The sequence below is a fragment of the Dermacentor albipictus genome, chromosome 5 (genome assembly GCF_038994185.2).
Source record: "Dermacentor albipictus isolate Rhodes 1998 colony chromosome 5, USDA_Dalb.pri_finalv2, whole genome shotgun sequence".
Classification (NCBI taxonomy): domain Eukaryota; kingdom Metazoa; phylum Arthropoda; class Arachnida; order Ixodida; family Ixodidae; genus Dermacentor; species Dermacentor albipictus.
In genome coordinates, this window is record NC_091825.1 from 82,384,272 (window position 1) to 82,412,084 (window position 27,813).

At 43.8% G+C, this 27,813-nt stretch overlaps 2 protein-coding genes across 5 annotated transcripts in view; one reads left to right on the forward strand and one right to left on the reverse strand.

The window, feature by feature from the left end:
* Positions 1 to 3,165: 3,165 nt before the first annotated feature.
* Positions 3,166 to 4,620, forward strand: LOC135910782 (tigger transposable element-derived protein 4-like). Its single transcript, XM_070539418.1, has one exon. It carries the CDS (start codon positions 3,166 to 3,168, stop codon positions 4,618 to 4,620), a length of 1,455 nt encoding a protein of 484 aa, XP_070395519.1.
* A 1,110-nt stretch (positions 4,621 to 5,730) lies between these two features.
* LOC135910781 (RNA-binding protein Ro60) overlaps positions 5,731 to 27,813 on the reverse strand; it is a 49,079-nt gene continuing 26,996 nt past the window's right edge. The window contains exons 7-9 of one of the 4 annotated variants that reach the window (XR_010567136.1): positions 24,584 to 24,753; positions 9,365 to 9,548; positions 5,731 to 6,639 (exon numbers count right to left, since the gene is read on the reverse strand). Coding sequence is in view for 1 of the 4 variants with exons in the window: in XM_065442876.1 (XP_065298948.1) it covers positions 9,416 to 9,548; positions 24,584 to 24,753 (303 nt within the window). In the remaining 3 variants the exon portion in view is untranslated. Of the gene's footprint in view, positions 6,645 to 7,683; positions 9,549 to 24,583; positions 24,754 to 27,813 lie in introns of those variants that run through there. The other 3 variants (XR_010567134.1, XR_010567135.1, XM_065442876.1) reach the window with 3 other exon arrangements.

A 27,813-nucleotide genomic window follows, 5' to 3' on the forward strand; every position in this document is an offset into this window, starting at 1 on the left:
AGTTCCCGCAGCCCTAGGTACTGTGATGTCTTGGATTTTGATGGCATCTTCTAGGGCCTACTAATTACATATAGCAGTACAGGTTGACTACATTGTGTTCTAAAGGAACCAAATATCAAACATGGCAACTTTCAGGAACCTTTACTCAGCCAACGCGGCCCAAATGCGAAAACATACTTTGGAATCCTTGCCGTCACGCTGACGTACCGGCGCTGGGGTTTCGGCACGAAATTCAAATACTGATACTTGGACCTTCATTTTCTCTTCTAATAATCAAACTATATTTTTGAAATGACTGCCGGCAGGTTTCTTAAACAATGCTCCGGTAGTCTAAACTGATTTATTGTTTCGCTCAAGTGTCCCTTTAAGGAGCAGTTCAGAACCCTGTGTAATGTCTGTGACTGCTTGTGGCTGCAGCATCTCACAAATGCTAGCTGTCACGATGGAAGAATGTGAGAACACTCCCCCTGCCAACGCTCCACCGTAAGTTACTGCACGGTAGCATGCTAGTGCCGTACTGCCATGCGGCTTTTACCAATGTGTTGGACTGCACTATCTTTGGGATGGGCCCATGAAAACAGTTTGACAGTCACAAGAAATCGCGGTTACTCTCCAAAAATGCTACACATATAAAAAAATAGAAAGGAGGAGTGGGTGGGCGGCGGAGACAGGCAAAACCAATAAGCAAAACGTTGGGTCCGCACGTTTCTCCTTTCTTCACACCATCTTTTGCATTGCTAATATATTCAACATGTATACCCTTGCTACTGCGCTCAGGGTTTCACGGAAATAGTACAATTAATAGCCACAGCTACAGACAGGTTTTGCAAGTGGTCTCTGTGGGCAATAATGGTTTGCACTCCATGTAATGCCTCCACTTTTTCTCTGCGCTATGGCATATATTGTATTTCTGCGCAAACAGCCCACACCAAGACTTCACGAATTGCCAAGTACAATGCAACCGATTACATACACAAAAATAGCCTTCACATGCAGCTTCATGGCAATGCACTTGTCACTGTTTTGAAGCTGCACTGTGCTTCACAGGGATGCTACAGACCACCGCTAAATCAATTTAAACAACCAAGATCTGATTATGAGCATACCTGCAACCCTCCCGCCTTTTGAAGGGTACATACGCACTTTAATAATTAAACGACCCTTTAGACCTTGAGCCGCGGCACGCAAGCAGCAGCAAACTTGGAACAGTGGAGACCGACAAGCAACAATGCAGATAACAGTACGTTTTCAGCGACTTTGCTGCTGCTGATTTTGCCTTGTTTAGGAAATTGCCTGTATTAGCTTGCTCGAAGCAAGTGCCACCATGGCATTTGTTTACCATCAGAAAACTTCAAACGGCAAGTTCTGAGACCGATAGTAAAACTATTTCGCAAACAGAACGCATTTTTCGTAAAACTTCATGGAACAATCCTAAAATTGTAAAAGAAGCCCAAATTCATAAACATTAAGAAACATTCGGGGGGGATTGGCAGGTAAGTTATGAGGCATGGCGTCGTAGGGGACTCCAAATTAATTTTGACCACCTGGGGTTCTTTCATGTGCACCTAAATCACCAAGTGCATGAGCAATATTGCTTCCTCCTCATAATAAGAGTAGCTTTCTTGGCATTGTAGAAGGATAACTTACTAATACAGCTGAAGTTGTTTTTCTCCTTGGTCTCTCTTTAAATTCTGTCGACCCAATTATGAGGTGAACCTAGTAGGGGGCTCCAGAATAATTCTCACCATCTGGGGTTCTTTAACATGCACACAATGCACGGTACATTAGTATGTTTGCACCCATCAGAATGTGGTCACGGTGGCCAGGATCGAACCCACGAGTATTTGGACCACCTTCGCACAGGAAAACGTTTTCGAAAGTTGCTTAGGTGAGCCGTTGGCTTGCTCAGAATGATGAATTTGGCGTTTTGTGGCATAAGGGCCAAGTATGGAAAAAGAGCTTCCTCAGAATACAGTGCAGGCCTTCTTTATTCATATAAAGACCTTTCTAGAGTCGACACTGCCGAGACTGGTAACATTGTGGTGAGGTGCTCCTATAACACCTCACTACCCCTTTCTAGTTCTTGCAGCCTTCTGGCTTTCTTCTTCTTCTTCTCCTTCTTCTTCTTCTTCTTCATTTCTACTTCTATGATTGTAGGACAAAGGCCTGTGACTTCCAATTATCCCTGTCTTGAGCTAGCCGATTCCAACTTCCGCTTGAAAATTTCCGATTTTCATCACCCCACCTAGTTTTCTGCTGTCCGCGACTGTGCTTCCCTTCCATTGGAACCCATTCTATAAGTAACGGTTCACCAGTTATCTGCCCTACGCATTACACAGCCTGCCCGGCTTAATTTTACTGGCCTGCCAAACTTCAATTCACAGCAACACCTGAATTTTCCAGTATATTCTAGGAACTTGAATTTTGAATCAACCTCAATTTCAAATTTCTCTTTAGTGCCCCTTAAAAACTTACTAGAGCAGCGAAAGTGTTCATGAATGCATAAAATGAGATTGTTTCTAGGGCTGTGCTTTGTATCGGCAAATGTTCTTGCAGGCAGTCATTCATGCTTGTTTATAGGGACGATTTTTTTTTTGCACAAGTCACAATTGTAGTGTGGGTAATATGCAAAAGTTTGCTGTATAGTACAGTAAAACCTCGTTAATTCGAACTCGGTTTATTCGAAATCCCGCGTAATTCGAAGGTTTTCGGCGGTCCCAACAGTTTGCATGCAAATTTTGCCGGATAATTTGAACAGCCAGCGTGCGCATATCCGGATAATACGTCAGTTTAAACCATGGCCTCCGAGATTTTTCCGTGCCTCTGTGATCTGCAACAAAAAAATTAGTGTGCCAGTCTCTGAGGCCAGTATAGTTGCTGGAGTGGCAGCCAGGCTGCCCTTTAAATCAACTTTGTTTCCGGTGCTTTGTTGTGCCTCAGTGATCTGCACAGTACTACAGCCGGTTTTGGAGGCTAGCTTTAGTTAACAAAGCAACAACCAGGTACCGCTAGGTCGAAATTTTTCTGGTTCCGTTTCCGTTGTTTCTTCGTCTAGCTTGTGGCAGGCACTGCTCGTAGTGTTTTGATTGTTCGGTGCCGCGACCAGACGTGTTCTGTGCTCTGATAGTTATTCTTGACCACGTGTGCGGTGTTGGTGTCAAGAAAATGCCGAAGTACTACAGAACTCTGACTTTCTGCCAGAAAGTGTGCCTAATTGAGGAGGCTGAAAAATGGACGAGCTCCAAAACACAGCTGGCGGAAAAGCACAAGGTGCCTTTATCGACCCTTTCGACGACATTGATGAATAAGACAAAGATTTTCAAGGCCTATGGGAAGACGCATTCGACGAAACGGACAAGGATTCGTATTCCTAAGTATCCGGACGTTGAAGACGCCTTGATAAAGTGGCTTCAGCATGCAAATGCAGCACACCTGCCTGTGAACGGCATGCTCCTGCGCGAAAAGGCCGATAAGCTTGCACTGCGGCTGGGCCATGAAGCATTTAAGTGCAGCAATGGCTGGTTGTCCAGATTTAAAGACCGCAATAATCTCACGTTCGTGACAGTGTGCGGTGAAAGCGGGAGCGTCGACCCAAATGTTGTCGAGAATTGGAAAAAGGATACATTGGCTCTGCTGCTTCAGCAGTGTGCGGAGGACGATGTTTACAACATGGACGAGGCCGCATTGTTTTATAAAATGCTGCCAACAAAGACGTTTGCCCCAAAAGATGCAGTAGTCACGGGAAAAAAACAACCCAAGGACAGAATAACCGTTCTGTTTGGTGCGAATATGTCCAGCAGTCACAAACTTTTGCTGCTGATCATCGGAAAAGTGGAGAAGCCTCGGTGCTTCAAGAACGCACGACTTCCTCCCAAGGATGACGTGCTGTACAGAAGTAACAAAAAGGCTTGGATGACGGCAGCGCTGTTCGAGGAGTACGTGAGGCACCTTGACCGTAAGTTTGCTGCCGCGGGACGAAAAGTTGTTTTTGTTGCTGACAACTGCCCAGCCCACGTCGACATCCAGAATTTGACAGCAGTTAGGCTTGTCTTCCTGCCGCCGAATGTTACAGCTATATTGCGGCCTATGGACCAAGGCGTTATTCTGCAAGCGAGGAAGATTTATTGCTGCTATTTGCCTAAAAGGAACTTGTTGTGCTACGATAACGGCAAACAATATTCCGTAGACCTACTGGGTGCCATATGCCTAATCAAGTATGCCTGGAAGCAGGTGGAGGGAGATATGATCAGGCGTTGCTTTATGCACGCCGGTTTTTCCAAGCAACAAGATGACAGTTCTGAGGATGCATCTGATGCCAACTGCACACTGGATGACGAAGGAGAGTCATTGTGTGCGCGCATGACCGACTTCAACGAAGAAAACGGCGACGAGAGCAACGGATTGACCTTTGTGGAATATTTGAGCACGGAACTTGACGTCCAAACGTCTTATGCCAACTTGGAAGGAGAAATATCTGACAATGGGCCTTCCAACGAAGGTGAAGGTGATGTTGAGCCCACCCGAGCACCAGCTTTAGCTGCAGTTGTTGAGTCGCTTAACGTTGTGCGCAGTTTTGTGGAGTGTAGCGGTGGTAACAGTGAATTGCCTCGCGCACTGTAAGCAGACTGGAGGACGCAGCCTACGGTGCGGCTAACTACCGCGCCAAGCAGTCACGCATCGATGACTACTTCAAGTGACCGTTTTTCAGACGAAATAAAGGTGCAGTGTTGATACAGCCACGTTTTGTACGTTTATTTCTCGTTTTTCGTCCATTTTTGATGATTCGAAAACCCGGTTGATTCGACGACTTTTCGCGGTCCGACGGACTTCGAATTAACGAGGTTCCACTGTACATGCAAAAATAGGCCACTGCGGGAAATGCAAGACACCATTGAGTTCTTTTCACGACAAACGAAGTACTTAGCCAGCGTCGGCCATAATACCGTACAACCTCGTAAATATGATAACTCTGCAGAAGCATTGGCATAGTGAAATGTGCCATGAAATCAGTCTGCTGACAACACATGGTGGGAAGCATGATAACTGACTCCAAATTCACTGAGAAGCCAGAAACAGATGGTCACAACAAAGGCTAAGCATTTGAAGTTACATTACACCAAAAGCATCAAAATCCCATTAAATCAGCCATTTCTCTTTCAGCAGCACTACCGAAAGAGTGGAACAAGTCTGATGGCTTGAAAATATATTTGCTTTAAATTTTGCATTCTGTCTATTGAAGCAAATATCTCCAGCAGAGTTGCATTACCATATGACCTGTTAGACCATCGTAACACAGAAGCAAAATAAATCCCGAGATGGCCAAATTTTTCTTCGACTGGTAAGACTGCTTTTTAAAAGCAGGCCCTTTTTAATGGGTCCCGTTGTACCAAAATTCTACATTTGGTTGGATAGCAATTTTTTCCTTTATGAAATTTCCTCTAATCTCTCCTTCCCCATTTTCAGCACCAAGCAAGTTCTCTTGCTTTGATCGTGGCAGCACACATCAAATGAGTCAGTATTTATATAGGCTGCACCAAGGCCATGCTCAGGTAAATACCGCTGAAAAATAAGAGCTACTTACATGCAAACTTGAAGCTTCTAAACTAGGTTATATTAAACAACGCGCATGTTTCACTTGCATTCATCGCAATTAGAATGGTGATGTTTTTCTCCTTCTGCCTCACTCTTTTCCATTTCTTTATGCCTCACTTTGTTTTTGTCTTGATGCTATTCCCGAGAGAAAGACATGTATACCTGGCTAATGCCGAGAGTTTGTCTTGTGCCTCCTTCCAGATTTAGTGTTGCTTTTTTTTTCTGCCTCTTCAAACACCCTTGCTACATGCCTTGCAGAAGAGAAGGTGATCGCGCTTCACACAATTCTCAAACTGAGTAAAATGCCTTCAGAGCAACCAATGCATGAAGAAGAGAACGGTTAACAATGAGAAAACAAGGAAAGCCAGCTAGAGCACACATTTCAATGGAACTTATCTTCATTGGGGCAAGAACTGCTTTTCGTGGCAGTTATCTGATACCAGCGCTGGGAAACGACACATAAAACAAAATCGACACGTCTCATCTCAAGTCTCGTTCCCTAGTACTGGTATAGCATAATAAAAAACCAACGAGCCCAATGCAATGTGTAAGCAGTTTTCTTGGCAGCATTCATGTACATTCATGGCAGCATTTATGTTTTGTTGCCTGATGAAGGCCCATGACTTTGCCAAAATGTTTGCTCCAGCCTAAGGCTTCCCCTTATACAGCCAATGACGATTACCTTAAGGCTCCAATGCCTACTGCCTAACTGGGATTAGGAAGACAACAATGTTCTAAAGACTGTCACAAAAAACATGCACTGCTGTATTGCCTGCTCGTCACGCTTTCCGTTAGCATTTCAGTGCTTTAGCCACTCTATAAACATTTTTCAGGACTGGTACCATGCAGAATGACAGAAAGAAGGAAAAAATGCGAGGACAAAGTTACCCGCCTGCTTTGCGCCTGAGTCAGAACAGCTATGTCATCAGAAGTTGTTCTTGCCATTCAGGTAGGAGACCAGACCAGAACCGTGCTTTTCTGAAGGGGTGATGGGAGTGCCTGTCAAGGGAAGTGCTCCTGAGGGGCACTGGGAACAAGCTTAGACTGCTGTCCTGTTCAGAAGAGAGGGAGTAAGGAAGCAAAATAATTGGGGAAAGGCTTTAATGTAACTTGTGCTCAGTAAGCCTGTTCGCCAGGCAGAAGCAGCGACATTGCAACCATGAAAGAGGCAGAGGTGGAAGCACAAGATAAGTAGCCATGGACCGGCTAGCTGGGGTTTGGAACCCGACCTTTCGCCAGTTTGAACTGTGCCTGGCCAGAAAAAAAAATGATATAGTGGGATTTAACCTTTTGAGGGTCACTGACATAAATATGCAGCACCGTGAACAAGTCCAAAATGGCCGATGCTGTATATTTATGGTGCCGTCTGTACGTTTAAAAAGCGGTCCAATTTCCTAACTTTTTGTTTTCCGTCATGTGCTGCCACTATGTGGGAATACAGGGAATTTTTTTCGCATGCTTCCCTCTTTCGGTTTTCCTTGCATGGTTTGTTTTAGTGCTAGTTCGTTCCCGCGTGTATATATACTACAGCTCATGCATTGGGACGCACGCGGGCGGGTGGTGGTTTGGGTCTAGTTCCGCGGGCGGTCTCGTCTTCTTGCACTTGCAAAACTGATGGCTATCTCATTACTAATCACTTGAAGGGCAACCGCTTGTTTCTCGCTCATTTAGTGCTCACAGGGGTGCCCATGGGTAGGATGCCGCCAAGCATACTTTTCCGTTGCTCTCTTTCTTAGGGGGAGACTCGCGAAAACTAATTGCTAGTGGTTGGCAATAAGATGAAGATTAGCGGAAGTTTGTCACAAGTTTTGCTTTTTTGATGGACACACAACCATACAGTTCTCTTGAGTGCCCGCACCTACGCAGTTCGATTACGCTATGGATGTACATATTAGTGTAAGAGCAGGAACACTTGAGTCTTGCGAAATATTCTTCTGTGTGCATTTTCAAAGCCTTGCACTATAACAATGCATCAAATTTTTAATTCTAATAAGTTTATTTCCTTTTTTATTGTTGTTACTGATGAATGAAGAGTACATATATACCCCCCCCCCCCCCCCCCAATGCTAGATATCTTTTCTCACTTTACAGTCACCCTAGAAAAATTATGGTAAATTTTTTTTGAAATAAGTCCTTAAAAAGAATTGTAATCTGTAATAAAAGAAATCGACCCACGGTGGTCGTATATGACGAAAAAATCGACCCTCAATGGTTAACATGCCAAAGCAACACATGGGCTGAGAGATGCAGTAGTGTAGGGAGCCGGATTAATTTTGACCACCTGGGTTTCTATAAAGCTGTGACTGGCGTGACATTCTTTTCATTTCATTTTTTTTTGCCTAACAGGTCTGCATGCCTTAATTAAGGTTTGCCTCCATGACTATATCGTTACTGCAGGGAAGCCACCGAAGAATACGCAATTCACCGAGAGTCTGTCCAGTATTTGTTTGGGTTCCCTTTACCCCCTTTAACCCTTTTGCTGTCACGGACGTACAGGTACGTCTTTGCGCTTCCCCCCCACAGTGTCACTGATGTACCAGTACGTTCTCTATCGTGCGTTCAAAATTTCGTGCCTGAGCGCAAAGCTGGCGCTCCTGGACTGGCCTTGCCATCTGTTAAATCTTTCTACAAGTTCAAATTTTCGCCCCGCACTGTGTGTACATGTATTGAAGAGTACGGTGCGACCGCCACTGGCCCCTCTCCCTTTGCTGAGTGGTGCGGTGGCTTCGTGTTCGCTGGATCATGCGTTGGGTTATGGGTTCGAGGGTTGTTCTGCCATCTCCGCTGGTTTGAAAGTCTTTATTTTTCTTCTGTTGGTGTGTTTGCTACGGCGCGTCAAGTTCAGAGGCACGCGCCGTTGCCTCTCCAAAAAGAGTGACTCGATTGCTGCTTTCGCTCTCTCGCCGCACTCTCGCTTCCGACTTGCAGCAGTAAATGTAAAGCCCTTCGAACTTTGTTTGAGCCTTTTTCCATCTCCCTCTGTCTTCTTGTTCACACAACGTCCCATTTCCCTCCATTGTGCGGGTGACTGAAATCACATCCTTCCTGTGCGCGGTTACTTTCGGATGGCTGAGCGCACGGGACCTTCGTCTGCTCATTGGAACGGTGGCTCTTCTGATTCAGAATACGAGCCAAGCTCGGATTCAGATTTGGACAGAGTCTCATGCGAGGAAGAGGTGAATTCCGCATCGTCAGATTCGGATGTTGAACGGATGTTATAGTCAGGCTGATGATGATGATGATGATGATGATGATGATGATTACTAACAACAGCTGCAGAACACGGAAATGTGCATATTGCATAGGCTATGTTATTTGTATACCAATTATAATCAAAAATGAATTGCTATGTTCATTCCCTGTTATACTCGTTCCCTGAAAGCAAGCCCACACTGGGGGTGCGTCACGGCCAGAAAGGTCCGACAGCGAAAGGGTTAAGGGTGCTTTTTTTTCTACCATAACGGCTCACTTTCTGGCATGAAATGCTTTGATAACATGGTTAAAACACAATATTAGGTCTGCAAATAGTGTGGGAAACCTTTTTCAACAAAATCCATGAATGTAGAACATCTACCACCATGTACATTTTGAGGAAGGCTTGTCATAAGGCATATAGTGATGATAACTCATGATAAGCTGATGTCAAGTTAAGGGGCTAATACTCCCCTACTGCATGTAGGCAATCGAAACATAAATGACAAGTAAAAGACAGCAAAAGATTTAAGAGATAAAATTACTTAAATATCTACTCCACTCAGTGCCAGACTCTCACCGGGAGATGAGCTCAAAGCTATGATGAAACAGGAAAGAAATGGATGGCAGCTCAGAAGAGGCCTGTAGCAAAATCCTTTATCAGGTGAATGGTGCGGCTGTCGCAGCCTGCGATGTCCAGCATATTCAGCTCGTCAGGAGGTGCCAGCGAGAAGCCCTGGCTGCACATGGCACACACCGCGAACCTGCAAGTTGCATGAGAGTTGCATGGCACATATTGCATGGCACATGAGAAGTGACCAGGCATATAGCACTGTCAAGATCAATGTGACATCACCAGCAAGACAAGGTGAAAACACATAGCATTGACTTACAACTGCAATTTCTTTAGTTGTCATTGTTGTATATACCCCTTAATGACACAAAATAGATACGATTTGGCTAAAGTTACACACTCGGTCTGCAAAGTGAAGTGGTGATACAAGTTTGTTGCGACAAATCATCCTTAAAGCAATGTTCTCATAAGGGAGGCCCTAGCAACCGGAAAACACCAATGCAGGTAGAAATTTAAAACTCCACGGCAGCTCCTTCATTCATGGAAGTGCAACAGAGCTTGGAGGAGCATCAACATTACTAGAGTGATTTAGCAGTGCCTGCTTTCAATGCAATGGAGTGCCATTAACAGTGTAGGCTACACAAAATACAGCACCAACTTTGCTGCAGAGTGTTACCATCATCTATGCAAAGCTTGTGTCCTCCAGCGAATGGGTATGGGACTACTACATATTGTTCTTGTCACGTCATTATTGTCTTGTCACGTCATTCTTGTCTTGTCATTATTCTTGTGCTTTGACTTGCAGCAACAGGTTCTCTCCTCTATGTGAATACCCTTTTTTTAAGGCGAACTGCAACATAATTTCACTTTGGCTCAATTGGTCCCAAACGAGTACTACAATCGATGCCAGATAATATAAAACCTCGATACACTGAATTGTCTGTGTATACTGTTATGACATCTCCTTGCAAATATGACGTAAAAGTATAGTGCTGTACAACATGTGTACCAAGCTCCTGCTCACTCTCACATCCGATACATCAAATGCTGTGCCACACTGTGCTACTATCACTTCTCACGACCTCAGAAGTGTTCGCGTCAACGAAACCGCACTGTTTTGACAGATGATGTCAAGCAAGGCAATGAATCTGAAGGGCAGTACATGTCATGGAGGAAAAATTAGCAAGGTGCATGTCTCAAAATATAGATGGTTCATGTAGCAAAAGCCTTGCACTCAAAGCGGCATGCAATTTATGTAGATTTGCATGTAGTTAAAGGATGCCCGCTTTTTTCATCTGAAACACTTTTTTAATCTTAAAAAATCTTACGAATTCAATCTTGCTGGCTCAAAAGGTGAAGGAAATTGCAGGAGTTCTTGTGTTTATTGAGGCAGAGATGGACACGGCACTTCGAGCCAATGAAAAACGTCTCTTCTTTACAGCTAGGTTCCTCACACCTCTGCCACATGTCTTTTACAAGTGGCCAGTGCCACACACTTGCATACAGATACCCGCAGTTGGAAATGGCTTCACGAGACCACCCTTCATCACTAGGAGTGTTTTCATGGACGATGACATCTTGCCCCTCTGCTTTAGAGAAGTCTTATTTTTCCTGTTATAGAGCACGCTGCTTCATAAAAAAAAAAAAATCTGAAATTCTCAGTTTTCACCCTCTCACTCTCAGGTAGATTCTTGTCATGGCAGTATTTTACATTGCTCTATGCAGGATGTCTTCGTCTAATCCATCTTTTCTATTGATAAGAGGCACATGCTCAGAGTGACTGCAGCTTTCGTTTTCTTCGTCCTCGCAAACTGGGCCAATTATTGGAGACGCCAAGTCTTGGAGACTGTGTAAATAATACTTGTGATCTCTGTTGCGCAGACAGCTGTTATCACTGTCGCTTTTAGGTGCAAGACGTGTCCTTGGCCAACTTGATCCATCAAAAAACATACCTCCATTGTATGAAATAAACACACCACCTTGCAATTAGTTCACACCTTTTTCAAAGACAGGCATCTATGCTCCAAAAGCACTGTATATACTCGTATAAGGGCCACACTCTTTTTTACCACAATTTTGACAAGGTGTGGCCCTTATACGAGACTAAACCTTTTGGTCAATATGGTGCCGGCGCAGCCTTCATATGTGCGCACACTGGAATCCCAGATAAGACGATTGCTTCTTCGTTGGAAATTTGTTTCTCTTGAAATTATCGGCTGCTGAGTTGGGGGTGTGGCCCTTCGTACCCTCATGCTATCATACTAAACGAGAGAACAGCTACTGTCAGGATTATAAACAAAGTTATCGTGAGAGCATTTGGCACAGTTCTAAGAGAAAAAAGGTATACTGATAAAACAAAGAAAAAGACATCACAGCAGCAAATGCCATAAGACAAATATATTGTATAGCTTTATTAGAGGCAGTATAGATACGCTGAAACCATTTTCTTTGTGTATTCAACTTAACAGTGTCGGCAAACAAAACTGTAGCATTTCGTCACCATAGTTAGTTCTGTTCGTGTTAACATTCCAAGGTTCTGGCTGATGTAACTTATAAAAAGAATTATGCTGCTGTAAAGATGCCAGATTTGTTAATGTGTCATGATTCTTAATTTTTCCAATTCTGTATAAGCGACAAAGCCTATAATATATATATACAAGGATTCAATTTTAATAGCTCTAAGCTTTGAAAACAACGGAACGGTCTGGTACAGACATGATGCCTGGGAGACAAGGTGTATTGCTCTTTTTTGCAATACTGTCAGTTCATGCATGTTCTCCGCTGAAGTCATTCCCCAGGAAAGAATTCCATATTGAATTAAAGAAAAAAAAAACGTTGAATTATATAAAAGCATATTAATGGATATGGGGAGATAAATACAATGGCAATGCATAGTAACTATTGTTCTAGACAATTTACTAACTAAGTGATTTACTTGGCAATCCCATGTCATTGTTTTGGAGAAATACATGCCAAGTGATTTGAAAGACGATACTAATTCTATTTAAATATTTTTTAGGTTAGTGGGGGATAGTTGATACTGTTTGTTACATGAATTCAACAGCACTGTTTGTTTATTCTACATTAATCGTAAGATAATTGTTTGTCGCTCACGTGTGTACGTTTGCAAGCATTTCATTGGCTCAATTTAGATATTAGGACCCGAGTCACCATAAAAAAACAGGCTGGTGTCGTCTGCGTAAACAGTCAAATCAGTCAATATTCCTAAGGGGGGTTACAAAGCAGGAAGTTATTTTTTCATTCTTGTCGTTAACAGCAGAGCTACTGATACATTCGGTACTCAATCAGCACTGGTAAAATTTGTTATTGACACAAATGCACTTTGTTTAGTACATCTTTGATGTGTTTCACCATCATTATCAGCCTATTTTAGGTCTACTGCAGGATGAAGGCCTCTCCCTGCGATCTCCAATTAACCCTGTCCTGCGCCAACCGATTCCACCTAGTGCCTGTCAATTTCCTAATTTCATCAGCCCACATAGTCTTCTGCTGTCCTTGACTGTGCTTCCCTTCTCTTGGCATCTGTTCTGTAACTCTAATGGTCCACCAGTTATCTAACCTGCGCATTACATGACCTGCCCAGCTCCATTTTTTTCTCTTAACGTCAATTAGAATATCAGCTATACCCATTTGCTCTCTGACCCAAAGCACTCTCTTTCTGTCTCTTAACGTTATGCCTAGCATTCTTCATTCCATCGCTCTTAGTGCGGACCTTAATTTGTTCTCAAGCATCATTGTCAGTCTCCAAGTTTCTGCCCCCTACGTCGGCACCGTTGAAATGCACTGATTGTACACATTTCTTTTCAATGATAATGGTAAGCTTCCAGTCAGGAGCTGACAATGTCTGCCATATTTGCTCCAAACAATTTTTATTCTGCGAATTTCCTTTTCATGACCCGGGTTCCCTATGAGTAATTGACTAGGTAAACATATTCCTGACTGGCGATCCTCAACTCTTGTTCCCCTGCCCTGCTATTCATGATTATCTTTCTTTTCTGCATATTAATATTCAACCCCACTCAACCCCACTCTCTGTTAAGGTCCTCAATCATTTGTTGTAACTTGCCTCCAGTGTTGCTGAACAGGACAATGTCATCTACAAATTAGAAGTTGCCGAGATATTCACCGTCGATCCTTACTCCTAAACCTTCCCAGTTAAATTGCTTGAATACTTCTTCCAAGCATGCACTGAATAACATTGGAAAGATTGTGTCTCCTTGTCAGACCCCTTTCTTTATAGGTATCTTCCTGCTTTTCTTGTGTAGAAATAAGGTAGCTGTGGAATCTCTCTAGATATTTTCCAAGATATTTACCTAAGCGGCCTGTACTTGTTGATTACGTGATGCCTCTATGACTGCTGGTATCTCTACTGAATCAAATGCCTTTTCATAATCTATGAAATCCATATAGAGAGGCTGATTGTACTCTGCAGATTTCTTGATTACCAGATTGATGAAATCGATGTGATCCATTGTAGAGTATCCCATCCTGAAACCTGCTTGTTCCCTTGGTTGACTAAAGTCCAGCGTTGCCCTTATTCTACTGGAAATTATCTTGGTGAATATTTTATATAATATTGGAAGTTAGCTAATAGGCCTATAATTTTTCAATTCTTTAACACCTTTCTTTTCGTGGATTAGTATAATGTTTGCATTCTTCCAGTTCTATGGGACCCTTGAAGTCTATAGACACTTCGTATAGAGCACCGCTAGTTTTTCAAGCATTATGTCTCCTCCATCTTTGTTTGAATCGACTGTTATTCTATCTTCTCCTGCCGCGTTTCCCCTTTTCATGTCTAACAACGCCCTTCTAACCTCCCCGCTAGTTATAGAAGGAGTCTCTGCAACCTGTTCATTACTGCTTCGAATGGAGGTATCTTGGCTCACCGAGGTAAAATGTCACATAGTTAAAATGTCACAGAGTTAAAATATCACAGAGTTAAAATGAAACTACTGCTCATAGCAACTTCTGTGGGTGAAACTGTGGTTGCTACTGACGCGACTGTGGATGGTGATTACGCAGTTCTGAAGGCATGCAGTCAATGCAGTTTCATAACGATGTTAAAAGCAAGAATAAAGGTTACAAAAGACGAAAACTGACATGAAGCATTTCGGCATTCTTGCATGAATGCACGCCCGTGTGGTTCACGCCAATGACTATGGGGACGTGGACCGATTCCTTTGAGTTGGACGCTAGCGCTGCTTGTGCTCTTTTGCTTTGCACATTTGTGGCACTCTGTGTTTGGCGTGCTTTGATGGTCATACGAATTAAATGGTGTCCAGTAAAATATGTCTGAATTAATGAGTTTGATGCCATTACCTAGGGTAGGGCGAGTGTTCAATATTTCTGAATATTTAATCGAATGTTATGCTATTTGGTATTTGCTTCAGATCAAATTTCAGGATTCAGAATTCTATAATTATCTGGAACAAATGACTATCAATTTCAAAATGTAGAATGAACAAGGTCGGTTTTGGTGAGCAAGAAGCATTGTCGATGACACACCTGACAGCCAACACAAACAAAATACGAAGCCAGTATTGGGCCACAGTATCGCTGGTCAGTTTTTCAATTGTTGAAGCATTTATTTCTGTGTGGCGCCTCAATAAATTTTTTTATATCATTCGTGCTTATGATGTTGGAAAATCTGACAAATAGTGCCATGTAGATCATGTCCTGTATCCTCGCTTTTCTTGGCAATGTCATTTCTCGGCGACGAAACCGCAACTTTGGTAACCAACACTTGGTGAAGCAGTGCTGATAAGGCCCATCAACCAAGGCAGGGTCGCCACGATGAAAATTTGCCAAAACTGTCATGTGAAGTTTGCTGCTCATCGGTGATCGTGCCTGAGATCACTTGCACAGGATAGGCAGAGGGCCGCAGAAGCGGCGTGCAGGTCAACAGGCGACCAAGGGTGCTGAGCCATAAACTATAGTGTGTGTTAAGTTTAAGCACTTACTGGACAGAGTAGGTTAAACTCACGTGAAGGTAGAAAGCACTGAGCCTAAACTGCAGATGCCATACAGTTGCCACAGCTAACGTTGCATGCTACATGTGCACTTTGCAGAATCGCGGCGAAGCATGACATACTTCAAGCCACGCAAAGGGCGAATGGAAAATGCCCTCAGAGCACAACCATCACAAAATTCAAGTATACTGAACCGCAACACTGAGCAAACATCTGTAAATAAATTTGCCGGGCGACACACATAGAGTCGCACGCCGTGCGAACGTGAAATGTCCCAGTGAGATTGACTAACTGCTGTTGACATGTTGCATTTTGACTCGCTGTTGACTCGCTGTTGCATTTTCCTGGCTGCTAAGTCGCATTATCACAGTCCTGACCTAAAGCTCATTAATTCCTATGTATTATGTTTCTATTTGATATGTTGCTATTGTGTAATGTTCCCGCATCTTACGTTTCATTGTTACATTTCAATGCAGCAGTCCCATAAATATAGCTGTGCAGAGGCAAATTCAGAAGTACAAAATGCCATAAGGATGTGATCGTCGGTCTCGAATAAGCATGTCAACCAAGGCTGTAGTTTTTGCTGGCTGAAGTCAGCTTCGCCGCAATAAAGGTATGTTATGCGGCGAAGAATATCAGGAGCTGAAAGGAGCCGAATATAGTCGTCATATTCGGCTGCAGTCATTATGTCGGCTGCAGGATGAAAGCCTCTCCTTGCGATCTTCAATCATCCCTGTCCTGTGTCAAACAATTCCAACTTACACTTGCAAATTGACTAATTTCATCACTCCACCTAGTTTTCTGCCATCTTTGATGAATGCGATTCCCTTAATTCCCTTGGCACCCACTCTGCAACTCTAATCGTCCACTGGTTATCCATCCTAGGCATTAGATGTGTAGAGTGTGTCCCTTAGTTATACAGGTGTGCAGAACTGTTTTTGAAATTACTGTAGCTATTTCAGGCCTCCCTCACTGTTACACTTTCTTGGCTATTACACTTTTATTCCTCAGTTCCTTCAAAAAGATATCAACAAGGTTTTACTGTATACTGAAACCACAAGATTGAGCAAAAGTTTGCAAATAAGTTTTCTGTGCTGCTTCCCATACTGCTGGAATTGTAAAAAAATGTTTAACTTCCATTTTTGCGTGAAAATATCTGCATAACAGCGCTGAAAAAAAAAAAACTTGGCATGTATGCAACCAAGGTGTTTCTGCACCACCTTGCCTCTTTCTCTTTTATTTTAATTTTTCGACGTCTGGCTCATATCAAGGTTTATGTAAAGACCACAGCTATTCGCTTTGAGCCAAAATATTGATATTTGTAATAGTGTAAAGACCACAGCTATTCACTTCGTGCCAAAATATTGATATTTGTAATAGCTGAATTATCGTAAATGCTGTCGCATCTTTCTTCACCAAAATATGTGGTATGTAGTACAGAGGTATACAAGGTAATACTACTATTCAAACTAATCGATTGGAAATTATTCGACCAAATTACTAATCACTTTGAATTCATCTTGAAATTAAAATTTGCTATTTGCCTGCCATAGGATTAATACAGATGCTTGCCGGGACCAGAGGACAAGTCCAACTTATCTGGTTTTCTGAATCAACGGGGTAACATTAATGAGGTTTTACTGTAGTGGTAAGAATAAACGTTGAGGTGTTTGAGAATTAATGGCAACTTTATTTTAGAACCAGTCTCATCTCCCATATCAGTAGAACAACAACGGAAAAATGGGAGCTTGCACAAGCTCGACTACAGCATAGTTGTCTCCGTGCACTCGCTTTTCATTCAGATTACTGCCCAGAAGTGGCGATCCAAAATTTTCAATGAAGACGCTATTTATGGAGGACAAAGACTAAAACCAGCCCCTAATTTTTGTGCGTTAATGAGTTGACGATTATTTGGTATGTCACAAATTTGTGACACTGGCCGATAAGGAGTTTCATGTAGCACCTTAGCATAAAATGTGGACGTCTGCTGATTAGCAGATACGATTCAAATTCCAGAACATGGCCCCGAATTTTCAGCATGCCACGGGCACTGCCTGATCTTAGAGGTCCGATGCCGAGGAGCCGCACCGGTTCTCAACATTGTGGGTTTTTCCAGTGAACAATAATGACTGGTGTTTTCTTTTTTTCTTTTCTCAGCTTCAGTATCAAAAATGTCGATTTCTCTGCGCTTTTCGTGACCCACCTAGTATACAGTTAATCCTGAATATATCGCACGCAAAGAAAATCGCATGCTAGATAGATAAAATGGCAATTCTAAATATAAAATATGTCTATCTGAAGGTCATCCGAGACCTCTACGTGTCTCATACAGCTTCTCGAGATCGTAAAAAGTGGAAATTTATTGATTTGCTTCGGTAAGGCCATGTCAAAAGTTAACCTAAGGTGAAAGCCTTAAATGGCTCATATTCCCGATAGCCATGAAAAAAAAAAAAAAATGCGGAGCCCAGCTCAACGGTACAAAAACTATCATGATCAGCAGTGGCTCATACCCCCCTAAGCAAGCAAAAAATGAAAAGGCTCATCCTTCTCATAATTCAGAGGCTACAAGCGTGAAGCGTGAAGCAAACAGTGCATACGTTCATTGAAATTACCGTTACAACACGCAGGACAGCAAATGTTCCAATCCCCTGCTGAGAAGATGCAACGTAAAGTCGAAGAGAAACGTCGTCGGCACAAGTCTGACCCCGCTATACGTGTGGGAGAAGCTGCAGCTAACTGTAGAAAACATGCCGAAGAAGCCAAACTGCGAAAGCAGCAATGCGACACTGTGAGCTAGTGGATTATGAAGTGTGCAGCAGGCTTTCGCCATTACGTATTACAGGCGTGTAGCATGCTGCCAAATTTTTTTTGCCCACCAATGTTGCAAGGTTGCTATCGCTGTGGAATGGTCTTTGATATACTGATAGCAATGATAACCCTAAAGCCTGCATCACTCGACCGGACACATGAGCATGGTGTGCCTTGCACATGTTGGAAGTGCTTGCTGCACATTTTCGTTAAAGATAAGGTTTCAGTGGTAATAATATATCTACGGTTAGTAGCTACAGATACTTAGGCCTCGTAATTTCATCCGACCTTAGATGGAACGATCACATATCTTATATTTCAAGAAAGGCAATGCGCCAACTTGGTTACTTGAGAAGGTCGCTCCGACAGTCCACACAAGAAATCAGTCTTTTAGCGTACAAAACGTATATTAGGCCAATTCTTGAGTACGCCTCGGTAGTGTGGGACCCGTACACCCTGAAGAACATTACTCAATTGGAAAATATTCAAAGAAAATCTGTTAGATTCGTGTTTAACTGTTATAGCTGGCACGTATCTCCGACGGTTCTTATCAATGAAATCAACCTGGAAACATTAAAATTAAGGCGATATAGGGACCGTCTGAAATACATGTATTTACTTTACCATGATATGCTGGGGATAGATAAGGATGTGTATATTACTTTAGTTACTAGGCGTGCAACACGATCTAATCATCAGAAGAAAATAAAGGAATTTTCTTGCAGAACAAACGTATTTAAAAACACATTTTTTCCTCGTACGATAGGTGAGTGGAACGCACTCTCTGCGAGTACAGTGGAATGCCCGACCGTCCAGTCATTCTGCAACCAGCTGAATAGCATTTAGACGATGTTATATATATATATATATATATAAGTATGAATGTAATTTTTCTTTTTCTTTTTTGATTTACAATATACGGAAATGCTATTTTCGCTTGCCTGTCATTGCTATTTGTAGATTTCTTGCTGCTCAACCTACCGAGCATGCGCGATGTCTTTCAGCATTCCAGTATGAATGCGACTCCTCGTTATCAATATCCTGTTGTTATCAATATGCTCTGTACAGCTTTTGCGGTTCAGCGAATATCCATATTTTAAAATATATTGAAATTTTGTAATGCTTTTTTTCGTTGGAATTGCTCTGTACGGCTTGTGCGGATCATGGAATATGTCTGTTGCAATGTATTGAATTCTTGTTTCGTTGGAATGCTCTGTACGGCTTGTGCGGATCATGGAATATGTCTATTGTAATGTATTGAATTCTTGTAATGATTTTTGCTGTCAACTTTTGTTTTGTTCATCTGTATATCGTACTGTCCACTCCTGCCCAAGGCCTAAGACTAAGGCCGGCAGTATCCTGTAAATAAATAAATAAATAAATAAATAGAAATGGACAAACCATGGAAGTAAACCGCCCTGATGAATATGCATGGTACTGCCAACAGTAGACTTATACTATGAATCGTGCATGAACATGCTTAGCTCTGTGTCTGTCAGAATAGCAAAAAAATACACCTTTTAATGGACGATTGATATATGTGGGAAACGAACCAGGCAGACTATTGTGTTGGGCTTTGGAACTGACTTCCTGTTGGAACCAGTCATCCTCACTTCTCGGTCGCCCTAGAAAGTCTTTGCTGATCAACGCTCCGACACCTTGCGGCACGCCTTCATTCTTGGCCTTTCCCCTTAGGCCACTGCGTCAGTAACTGCCATCACTACACAAACGCTATAAGTTTCAAGAGTGGCCTTGACCTTGCACAACATTTTAATCCATTTTCGCTCGGTTGTAACCATGCGAGCATGACTAAAATGTGTTCAGCACGGATTCTCAAATCGCACAGTGATGAGTCTTACGTGCTGAAGTTGCCATGGTCTTTCTGCTAAAGTATAGATGTGGCCTGCAGTGGTTGTTAAAGTTAAACTGCAATGTAAAGATCAGTCCAAGTTGGAGTTGAGGTCGGATACGTTTTCATCACTTGAAGAACCCTAAAATGTCGTTCGTGGAAAACCCGTGTCTACAACAAACAAGCCTGGCAGCACCAATATCTCCAGTTCAGTCTCTCATGCCTGGCCCTACTCAGTGAAAAGATTGAGTATCATCTACGCTTCTTATTGCAATAGCCCTTACAGTCGAACCCACTTATGGCAATAGCGGTTTTAACAATATATTGGTTATAACAATAACAAGCTGCTGCACCGTCAACTTTTGTATGCTTTCTATCATAAAATAACCTACTTACTACAATGTCCCCAAGCAGGGTTATTGCTCATAACGATGAAGTCTGCCTGCTGGGTGTCCGTGCCAAAGAGTAATGAAATGCAAAATCCTCGAAAAGAAAAAAGAAAGAAATTCAAGCCGATGCATGATCGCCTGCTACCTTAACGGCCACTGCGCATTCATTTTCCAGCCTTCTTCGCACCACCAGCCTCGTGCACCTCTCCTGTCACCCTTCCACCCCTTCAAACACGAATTGGTTGCACCCATAGTTCTACGCCACGCCACCCTTCGAAACATGACTGGATCGCACCAACTGTGCTGACAACGCTGCGCTGCTTCCAGGTTACCTCTGGCCCCTCATTCTGTGCAGTTCTGTCAATGGATGAAGTCGCTCATGCTCGTCTTTGTTGGTTGCCTTGAAGTCATTCCTGGCCACCTGTTTTCTTAGCCTCGTTTGACTTGCCGCTGAAGCAAAAAATGGCTGATCCACCTGGTGATCATCGGCAATGCATGACGTTGGCGGCGAAAAGGAAGCACACTGCTATAGATTTGAAAATGAAGTGCTTCTAACCAATGAGGTGATCGCCGGGAACATACTTGTATCGGAGAGTGATGGTGACAGTGATGGCAACAATGATGCGGTAGGACAGGCTGCCTCTGCTTTGTCCTCACAGGAGGCCCTGCAGATGGCTCAGTCCCTCCGGGGCTTTGTTTTCACGAGGGACCTTCTGCTGCGCTATGTGGAGCAGCTGGATGCCTTGGAGAAGGATGTCAGCAAGCTTTGAGTATAGCAAGCAAGGCTGATGGACATGGGGTTTTCTTGTGCAACCCAGTGAAAAGTGCAACCCAGGTGAGATGCTTGTGGCGATCTCGCCCCAGCGTTTCTTCTGGATTTCTCAAGCTCACAGGCTACTGCGGCAACCTTCTTGCATTTTTTAAAGGACCCCTTTTGGGGTTACCAAAGCAGTGCGTCGGCAGAACTCACATCTCGCTTGCCACCCATGACCCCTTTGTGCAGTTGTTATAGCACTGCCATTCTTGAATGCCGAAAACTGCGGCTTGTTACAAGCAATTGAAGCATGCAGGAAGCGAAGTTAAACAGTTAAATGAGTGAACACAATCAGCAGCCGGATGGAGGAAGGTTGCGGGGAGAGGTGCTGGCTTCCCTGCTTTTATAGTTTTCACACTACATCTCTGCCATTTCCCTATGTTGATTTTTTTACGCGAACCAGTTATGACAATTATTGGTTATAACAATAATCTTCATGGCACTTGAATATTGTTATAAGTATATATGTACAGTCAAACGTCTATAATTCGAAGTCGGCCAGGAATGATGTTTTAAACAATGTACGAATTCACCACCAATGCCAGTTTAGAAGCTACTTACTGACCGGAAAAGAACTACATCACGATGCTCGCAAACACACACACTCAGACATGCTTTATTTGTGGGGAGGCAGCAAAAAATTGGTGATCTTCGCTTGCCACCGTGGTGGCCTTACTGTGACATCTTCGAACTTGGTAAGGCTGCAAGCGAGTTTTTTCACGAGGCCCTGCTTCTCTGCAAAAGCTTGCATGACGCTCAAAGCATACGCAACGTCACATAATGAAGGGCGATTGTCCACTCCCACATTGTCATTGTCGTCATCACTTTTGCTTGAAGATGGACGAGGTGCAACGGCGGCAACAATGTCACTGTCTGAGAACTCCACGGCTGTAACAACGTCAACTTCTCGAGCAAGGACTGTTGAATACCATGACGACACCACCACCACAAACACAATGGACGAATGGAGAAAAAAAGTTCACGCAGGAACTTCTATGGGAGTTGTCCAAGTATGTATAAGCATTGTGCGACTTGCTCATCTCCACACAGCCTAATGTCATTATCAACGTTATGAAACTTGATCCGGTCAATCCAAACAAACAACAGCACTGCGGCGTCACGAAATGTTGAGGATGGCGGTGCAAGGTGTATTGATAAAGTAAGCAACATACTGCAGGTAGCAGTGCTCGGTGCGCTGATGACGTTCTGATCATTATAAGTCATTATCGCTCATCAGCATCTTATCCATCTGCATCAAACCATTATGAGTCGTGATTAAATGTACACCAGCGGCGCCTGTGTATATGGCACAGCCACGCGGACCATATCTTGAATACCATCTGCAATGCGGACAGAGAGTGCCTACTGCTAATAGCTCCGCACACTGCATTTCTGTTGCTGCGTGCTGAGGAGATACACGTGGGCCCACACCTTGAAAGCAATCTGCAAAAGAGGCAGGGTGCAGCTTCTGCCGAGAGCTTTGCAAGTGCTGTGTTCTTGCCACCTCGTTCACATTGAAGCGATGGGCAGTTGGGATAGAGTTGCCCACTGCTACGGGCTTTATCTTGAAAGTGGTCGTCTTACAGGACGGACAGATGGAGGGACATTTTTCTCGCAGGGGAAGCATAGAAATGGCTACGCATTAAAAAAAATGTGCTTCTGCGAGGTTACTACATGATTTAGATTGGATTGGGTTCGACGGCGATAGCGAATTCGCACCCCTACCGGCAGCTTCTTCGTGTTACCGGAAGCCAATCTCGAAGGCCACGCTTCTGTACGCTGCAATCGGCAACATCAGTATGAGCAGGAACTACGTCATGGTAGGCTTATTTTAATGTCACTATTGCTAGCAGCTGCCATTCAGGTGTCACAACTTGGGAATCGAATGTCTGTGCACATGAGATTTTTCTGATTTTATGCCTGTGCGTGTTGAACAAGAAATAAAATAGTACCCACTAACCATTTGGTGGGCAATGAGCGACTACGGCTTGAGCGGTAGTTCAATGAGGTTAAATCAGGGCTGGGTGGGGCAATCTTTGCAACTATGTTTAAACCGCAATTACTCATTAAGTGGGCATGTATTAATGAGGTCTGATTATACGTGGACTGTATATGGGCATTCCTGGTGCATTTTTGCCGTCGTCATCACCGTTGCCGTGTGTGCATGCTGCATGAGCGAGTGAATGTGCGCAAGGGTGAGCCGATGATGGCGGCTCACCCTCCGGTGGTGGCTTTGGTGGCTGCGGCGTATGGCGTGGCCACGCGGGCCCTATCTTTAAAGCAATCAGTGATGCGGACAGAGTGCACTGAGTGCTCATAGCTTCGTGTGCACTGTGTTTTCGCCACTTAGTTCACGCTGAAGTGAGGGGCAGCATGAAGGTCAATTCGCTCGCTGCTGATGCTGCGCTTCCTCACTCCAGCATTTCGACAGCGAGTTTCCGCGGTCATAGAGTGAGATGTGTTCACCTTTGTTTGTGCCTGCGTGAAACCATGCTTGTTAATTTAGTAAGCGAACATTTACAAGTTTATGCAGCTGATAAAACTACTATCCTTACTTCGTATAGCTGTTGTTTAATTTGCTATCGCAATTGATGCTTCACCTTCCAGGTGAAACTGCGACTTTTTTGAGAAATGCATATCAGACCAGCAGGTCATTTGCTTTTTTGCTTGAGCATAACGGGGATCTGCTCTTGCCAATAACGAACAGCCACAGTTTACACGAGCCATGGTTCTATATGAGCAGCAAGGAAAACTGAAAGCACCTTGCTCATTTTTCCTCCATGGCATGTACTCTTTAGAGTTAATTTTCTGTTTGACAGCACCTGAAAAAATGGTGGCATTTAAGATTCTTGGCGTTAATTATTTCCGATGACACGAGAGTGACTGCATCCTTGTTGGGAGTGCACTTGCAGGGGTGTGGTGTGCCACAACGTTCAATATATGGAATGTCGCGGCGAACGGGAATTCAATATACGCATAGCACATTGCTGTACTCTTGCATGAGATTTCGAATGGAATTTTACTACTCTTCGACACAGATAATAATTTGACATATCCTAGTTTAATATATCGGGGATTAAAGGTATTTGAAATGTAAAATTTTGTACCGAAGCTGCTCTAATATACACAATCTGAAAGTAGACTTCTTGGCGCAGTCCAACATTTAATTGAGGTTGGTCTTTAAGTGACACTTCCCAGCAAGAAGGAAGATTTGGGTGGCAAGTTGCACAACATTGCCGTTTGTTGGGTGTGTTGGTAAACCGACTTGGAAAGCATATTTAGCACCAGCAAACAAGGACAGACAGTTGCACCAGTGTATTACTCCGAGATAAAACATGCTCGATTAGGAAGTTGCAGCATGTAGTGGCCGCTCACCTGAGACCATTTATTTTGCAGCTCTCCTGGTACTCCTTCAGGGCCTGAGCGGGATGGACGGACCAACTTTGAGTCTGGTTGTCGGTACACACCAGCACCAGGTCAAAGACACGCTTTTGCTCACGGGCCCACTGCAGCGGAAGTGACACATCCACTGGGCCCATCGGCGTCTGCGAGTACAAGTAATCCGTTACTGTGAAGCTCAATCATGCTTGGCAGCATCGAAGCTGGAAGGCAGGTGGTTCAAGTCTGCAGGATTATTGACGTGACATTTTTTACTTGTCCCAATTCATGTAAGCAGTGCAAAATTAGGCGCACAAAGAAGAGATGCAGACGCCACACTTAATGGTGTCGGTGTAGCCCTCTTGACAACACATCCATCTTACTTAAATGGCTTAACCTTTTCTGTGTCGCTGACATACTCGTATGTCTCTGTGTTTCTGTCCCGCCATGTCACTGACGCACCCGTATGCCCACCACTTTCTACAGTTGAATGTGAGCAGTAACATGAAGTTGGCGAGCTGCGAGGTAGTTCCATATTTCTAGAAGCTTACCAAATAGTAGTAGATTTCAAATCGACTATCCAATCATAAAAATAAGTCGAATATCGAATTGAATATCAAATATCAGAAAATTTTTTTGCAAAATTTAATCCTTACAGATTTTAGGCAAGAAAACATGGTGATGCACGTGCTCGGGAGTCTCATAGTATTGCATAAATAGAATGTAACTACGTAACTATGTAACTTAGGTACATATAAATCAAGATACAGAGTACAGTCTACTCTTATTACAGAGAATACCAAATTAGTATGCCAGCATTGATTACATCTCAGTTGTAGTATATGATGGTCCGGAAAATATTTTTTATCAACAGAATTTCTGTCAAATAGAATCAAGTCTTTTTTTTTTTTCCTTCTGAAACTAGAACGTCAGTGACGTTCTGCAAGCCGAAGGTCGCCTTTACAACTAACAGTGTGTGTAGTGAAATGTCTTAATTTTTCTTCTATGCTGAGCACCCGGCGTCTTTTTTATCTGAGCTTCAGCATGACGAGAGTCCTTGTTTGCACGACACCACAACGCTTTCTGGCACAGTGCCAAAATGTTGAAATTTATGTGGCTTCAAGCGCACACACACAGGGCGCTTGGAGGCCGTTGTTCTGACCTCTGAGGCTTTTTGTTCTGCCGGGCCGCCCAATGGAGATGACGCACCACCGTGTTTGCATGACGAAAAGTGGAAGCGCTACGTATTAACCAACACCTACGCAATGACCTGGTAAGGTTTGTGTGGATACAAAACACATTACGTTCAATGGCTGCTGTGTTGGGGATTTGACTTCACTACTTTTAAAATGAAACTACTATCTAAGCGGGTACGGTTTAACGAGGTTTTACTGTAATGACAATTCGTAAAAATACACCCACCTTCATAGTCGCATTTAATTTAGGGCAGTGCCAGTGAGTGTGGCGGGCAGCTTTCTGTCAAAAACGGCAATGTACCGATGGCGATACTGCTCCGTGCTGTCACTGCTCGCTTTTTGTGTGCGCACAGTATGAAATTAGGAATGGTTTATTTCAAATTCATATGGGCAAAACTGAACTACAGAAGGAGTTTTCTGCATCCTGATGGCCTGATTAGATTGAGGTCAGTCGCTCAGGTCTGCCAGCAGCAGATGCATGAACTACGCGACGGTAACATATAGGCTTAAACTCAGCTGAACATGACTGGAGGAGGAGGAATAAACTTTATTTGTGGACAACAGATTGAGACCTAGGGCTTTGGCATCAGCTTGAACTGTGTGTGTGGATGGCGAGGGTTGAAGTTCATGCAGCCAACAACGCAACACCACTTTCCTCCCATCTCTTGCACATCTACAGGGAACGCAACTTCTCATGACAGCAACATCTCATGCCATTCACTAGCTCACATTTGTCGACTCCTCGATGCTCTCATCGCTGTCGTCTGCATGATCCCGGCACACTCTGCATGGAACATTCCTGACGCCATGCATAATATGGCCTGTAACTGAGGAGGAGGCATGGTAGGGTGTTCGAGGCAATTAAGTTCATTTGTAAAAAATCTTCGCAAGTCTCAAACCTGCTTTTTTGAGGACATGACGGAAGTGTTCAGAGGAACATACCGAGTGAATTTCATCGACATCCATTGACTGGAGTTGCCCTTTAAATTAAAGTCTCTAGCTTGCCGTTTTTTGGTGGCGGTGACCTTGTGGGAGAAAACGTCTGGTGGTGTTATTCCTGGCAACTGCTTGCCGTGGTTCCTGGGTATACGTGTTCGTAGCTGCCGACCCATGAGCAGCTGGGACGGGCTGTAACCCATGACACCTGGTGTGTCGTGATACGCTAGCAGTGCCAGGAAGCGGTCAATGCTCTTGCGAAAGAGACCCTTCACAGTCTGCACTTCATGTTCCACCACACCATTTGACTGGGGCCAACTGGGACTGCTAGTAAGGCGAATGAACCTATCATTTTTAGCAAAACTTGCAAACTCGTGTGACGAGAACACTTCGGAGCACTTCCGGTATACCGAATCGAGCCATAACACTCTTGATAGCCGAAATCACCACCTGGCTGGAAGTGTTGCATAGCATGACGACTTCAAGATAGAGTAAATAGTAGTCCACAAGCAGCAGAAATTTTTTTTCCTCCATTAGGAACAAATCTGCCTCCACTTGTTGCCACATGCGCTCCATTAAAGCTGTTTGAAGCAAAGGCTCGGCCCGCTGAACTCTTGTACTTGCACACCGTTCACACAATTAAACCATTGAAGCAATATGTTTGCCTACGTGAGGCCACCAAACAAAGTCGCAGGCACATGACCTGATGTTCAAAGTTGTTCACGCCCTGATGACCCTCATGGATTGCCTCCAACACGTCCCTCTGCAGAGCTTCCGGAATCACGCGATGCCCTCCTTTAGGAAGCAATTCCTTGCTTAGTGTCAGATCCCATTGGTGCTTCCAATACTTCAAGAGGTTCGAAGGAACCTTGCTCTTTCAGGGCCAACCTTGCCTGCAATATTTCATGAGGGCGACGCACTCATCATCCATCGGCTGGTGTTGACCAACTGCCTCAAGGCTGACTGGTGTGCATTCCTCTATGATGCCGACAACCTCACTGACGTACAACTCCACTTGGTTTGCCTCAGCTGTGGATGCTGGTGCGACGGGGGGCTCAGTTGCCAGCAGCTTCCCCAGAACGTACAAAATCCTGT

What these genes read in the sequence shown, in the direction of transcription:
- LOC135910782 (XM_070539418.1), top strand. Translation starts at nt 3,166, where the DNA reads ATGCCGAAGTACTACAGAACTCTGACTTTCTGCCAGAAAGTGTGCCTA.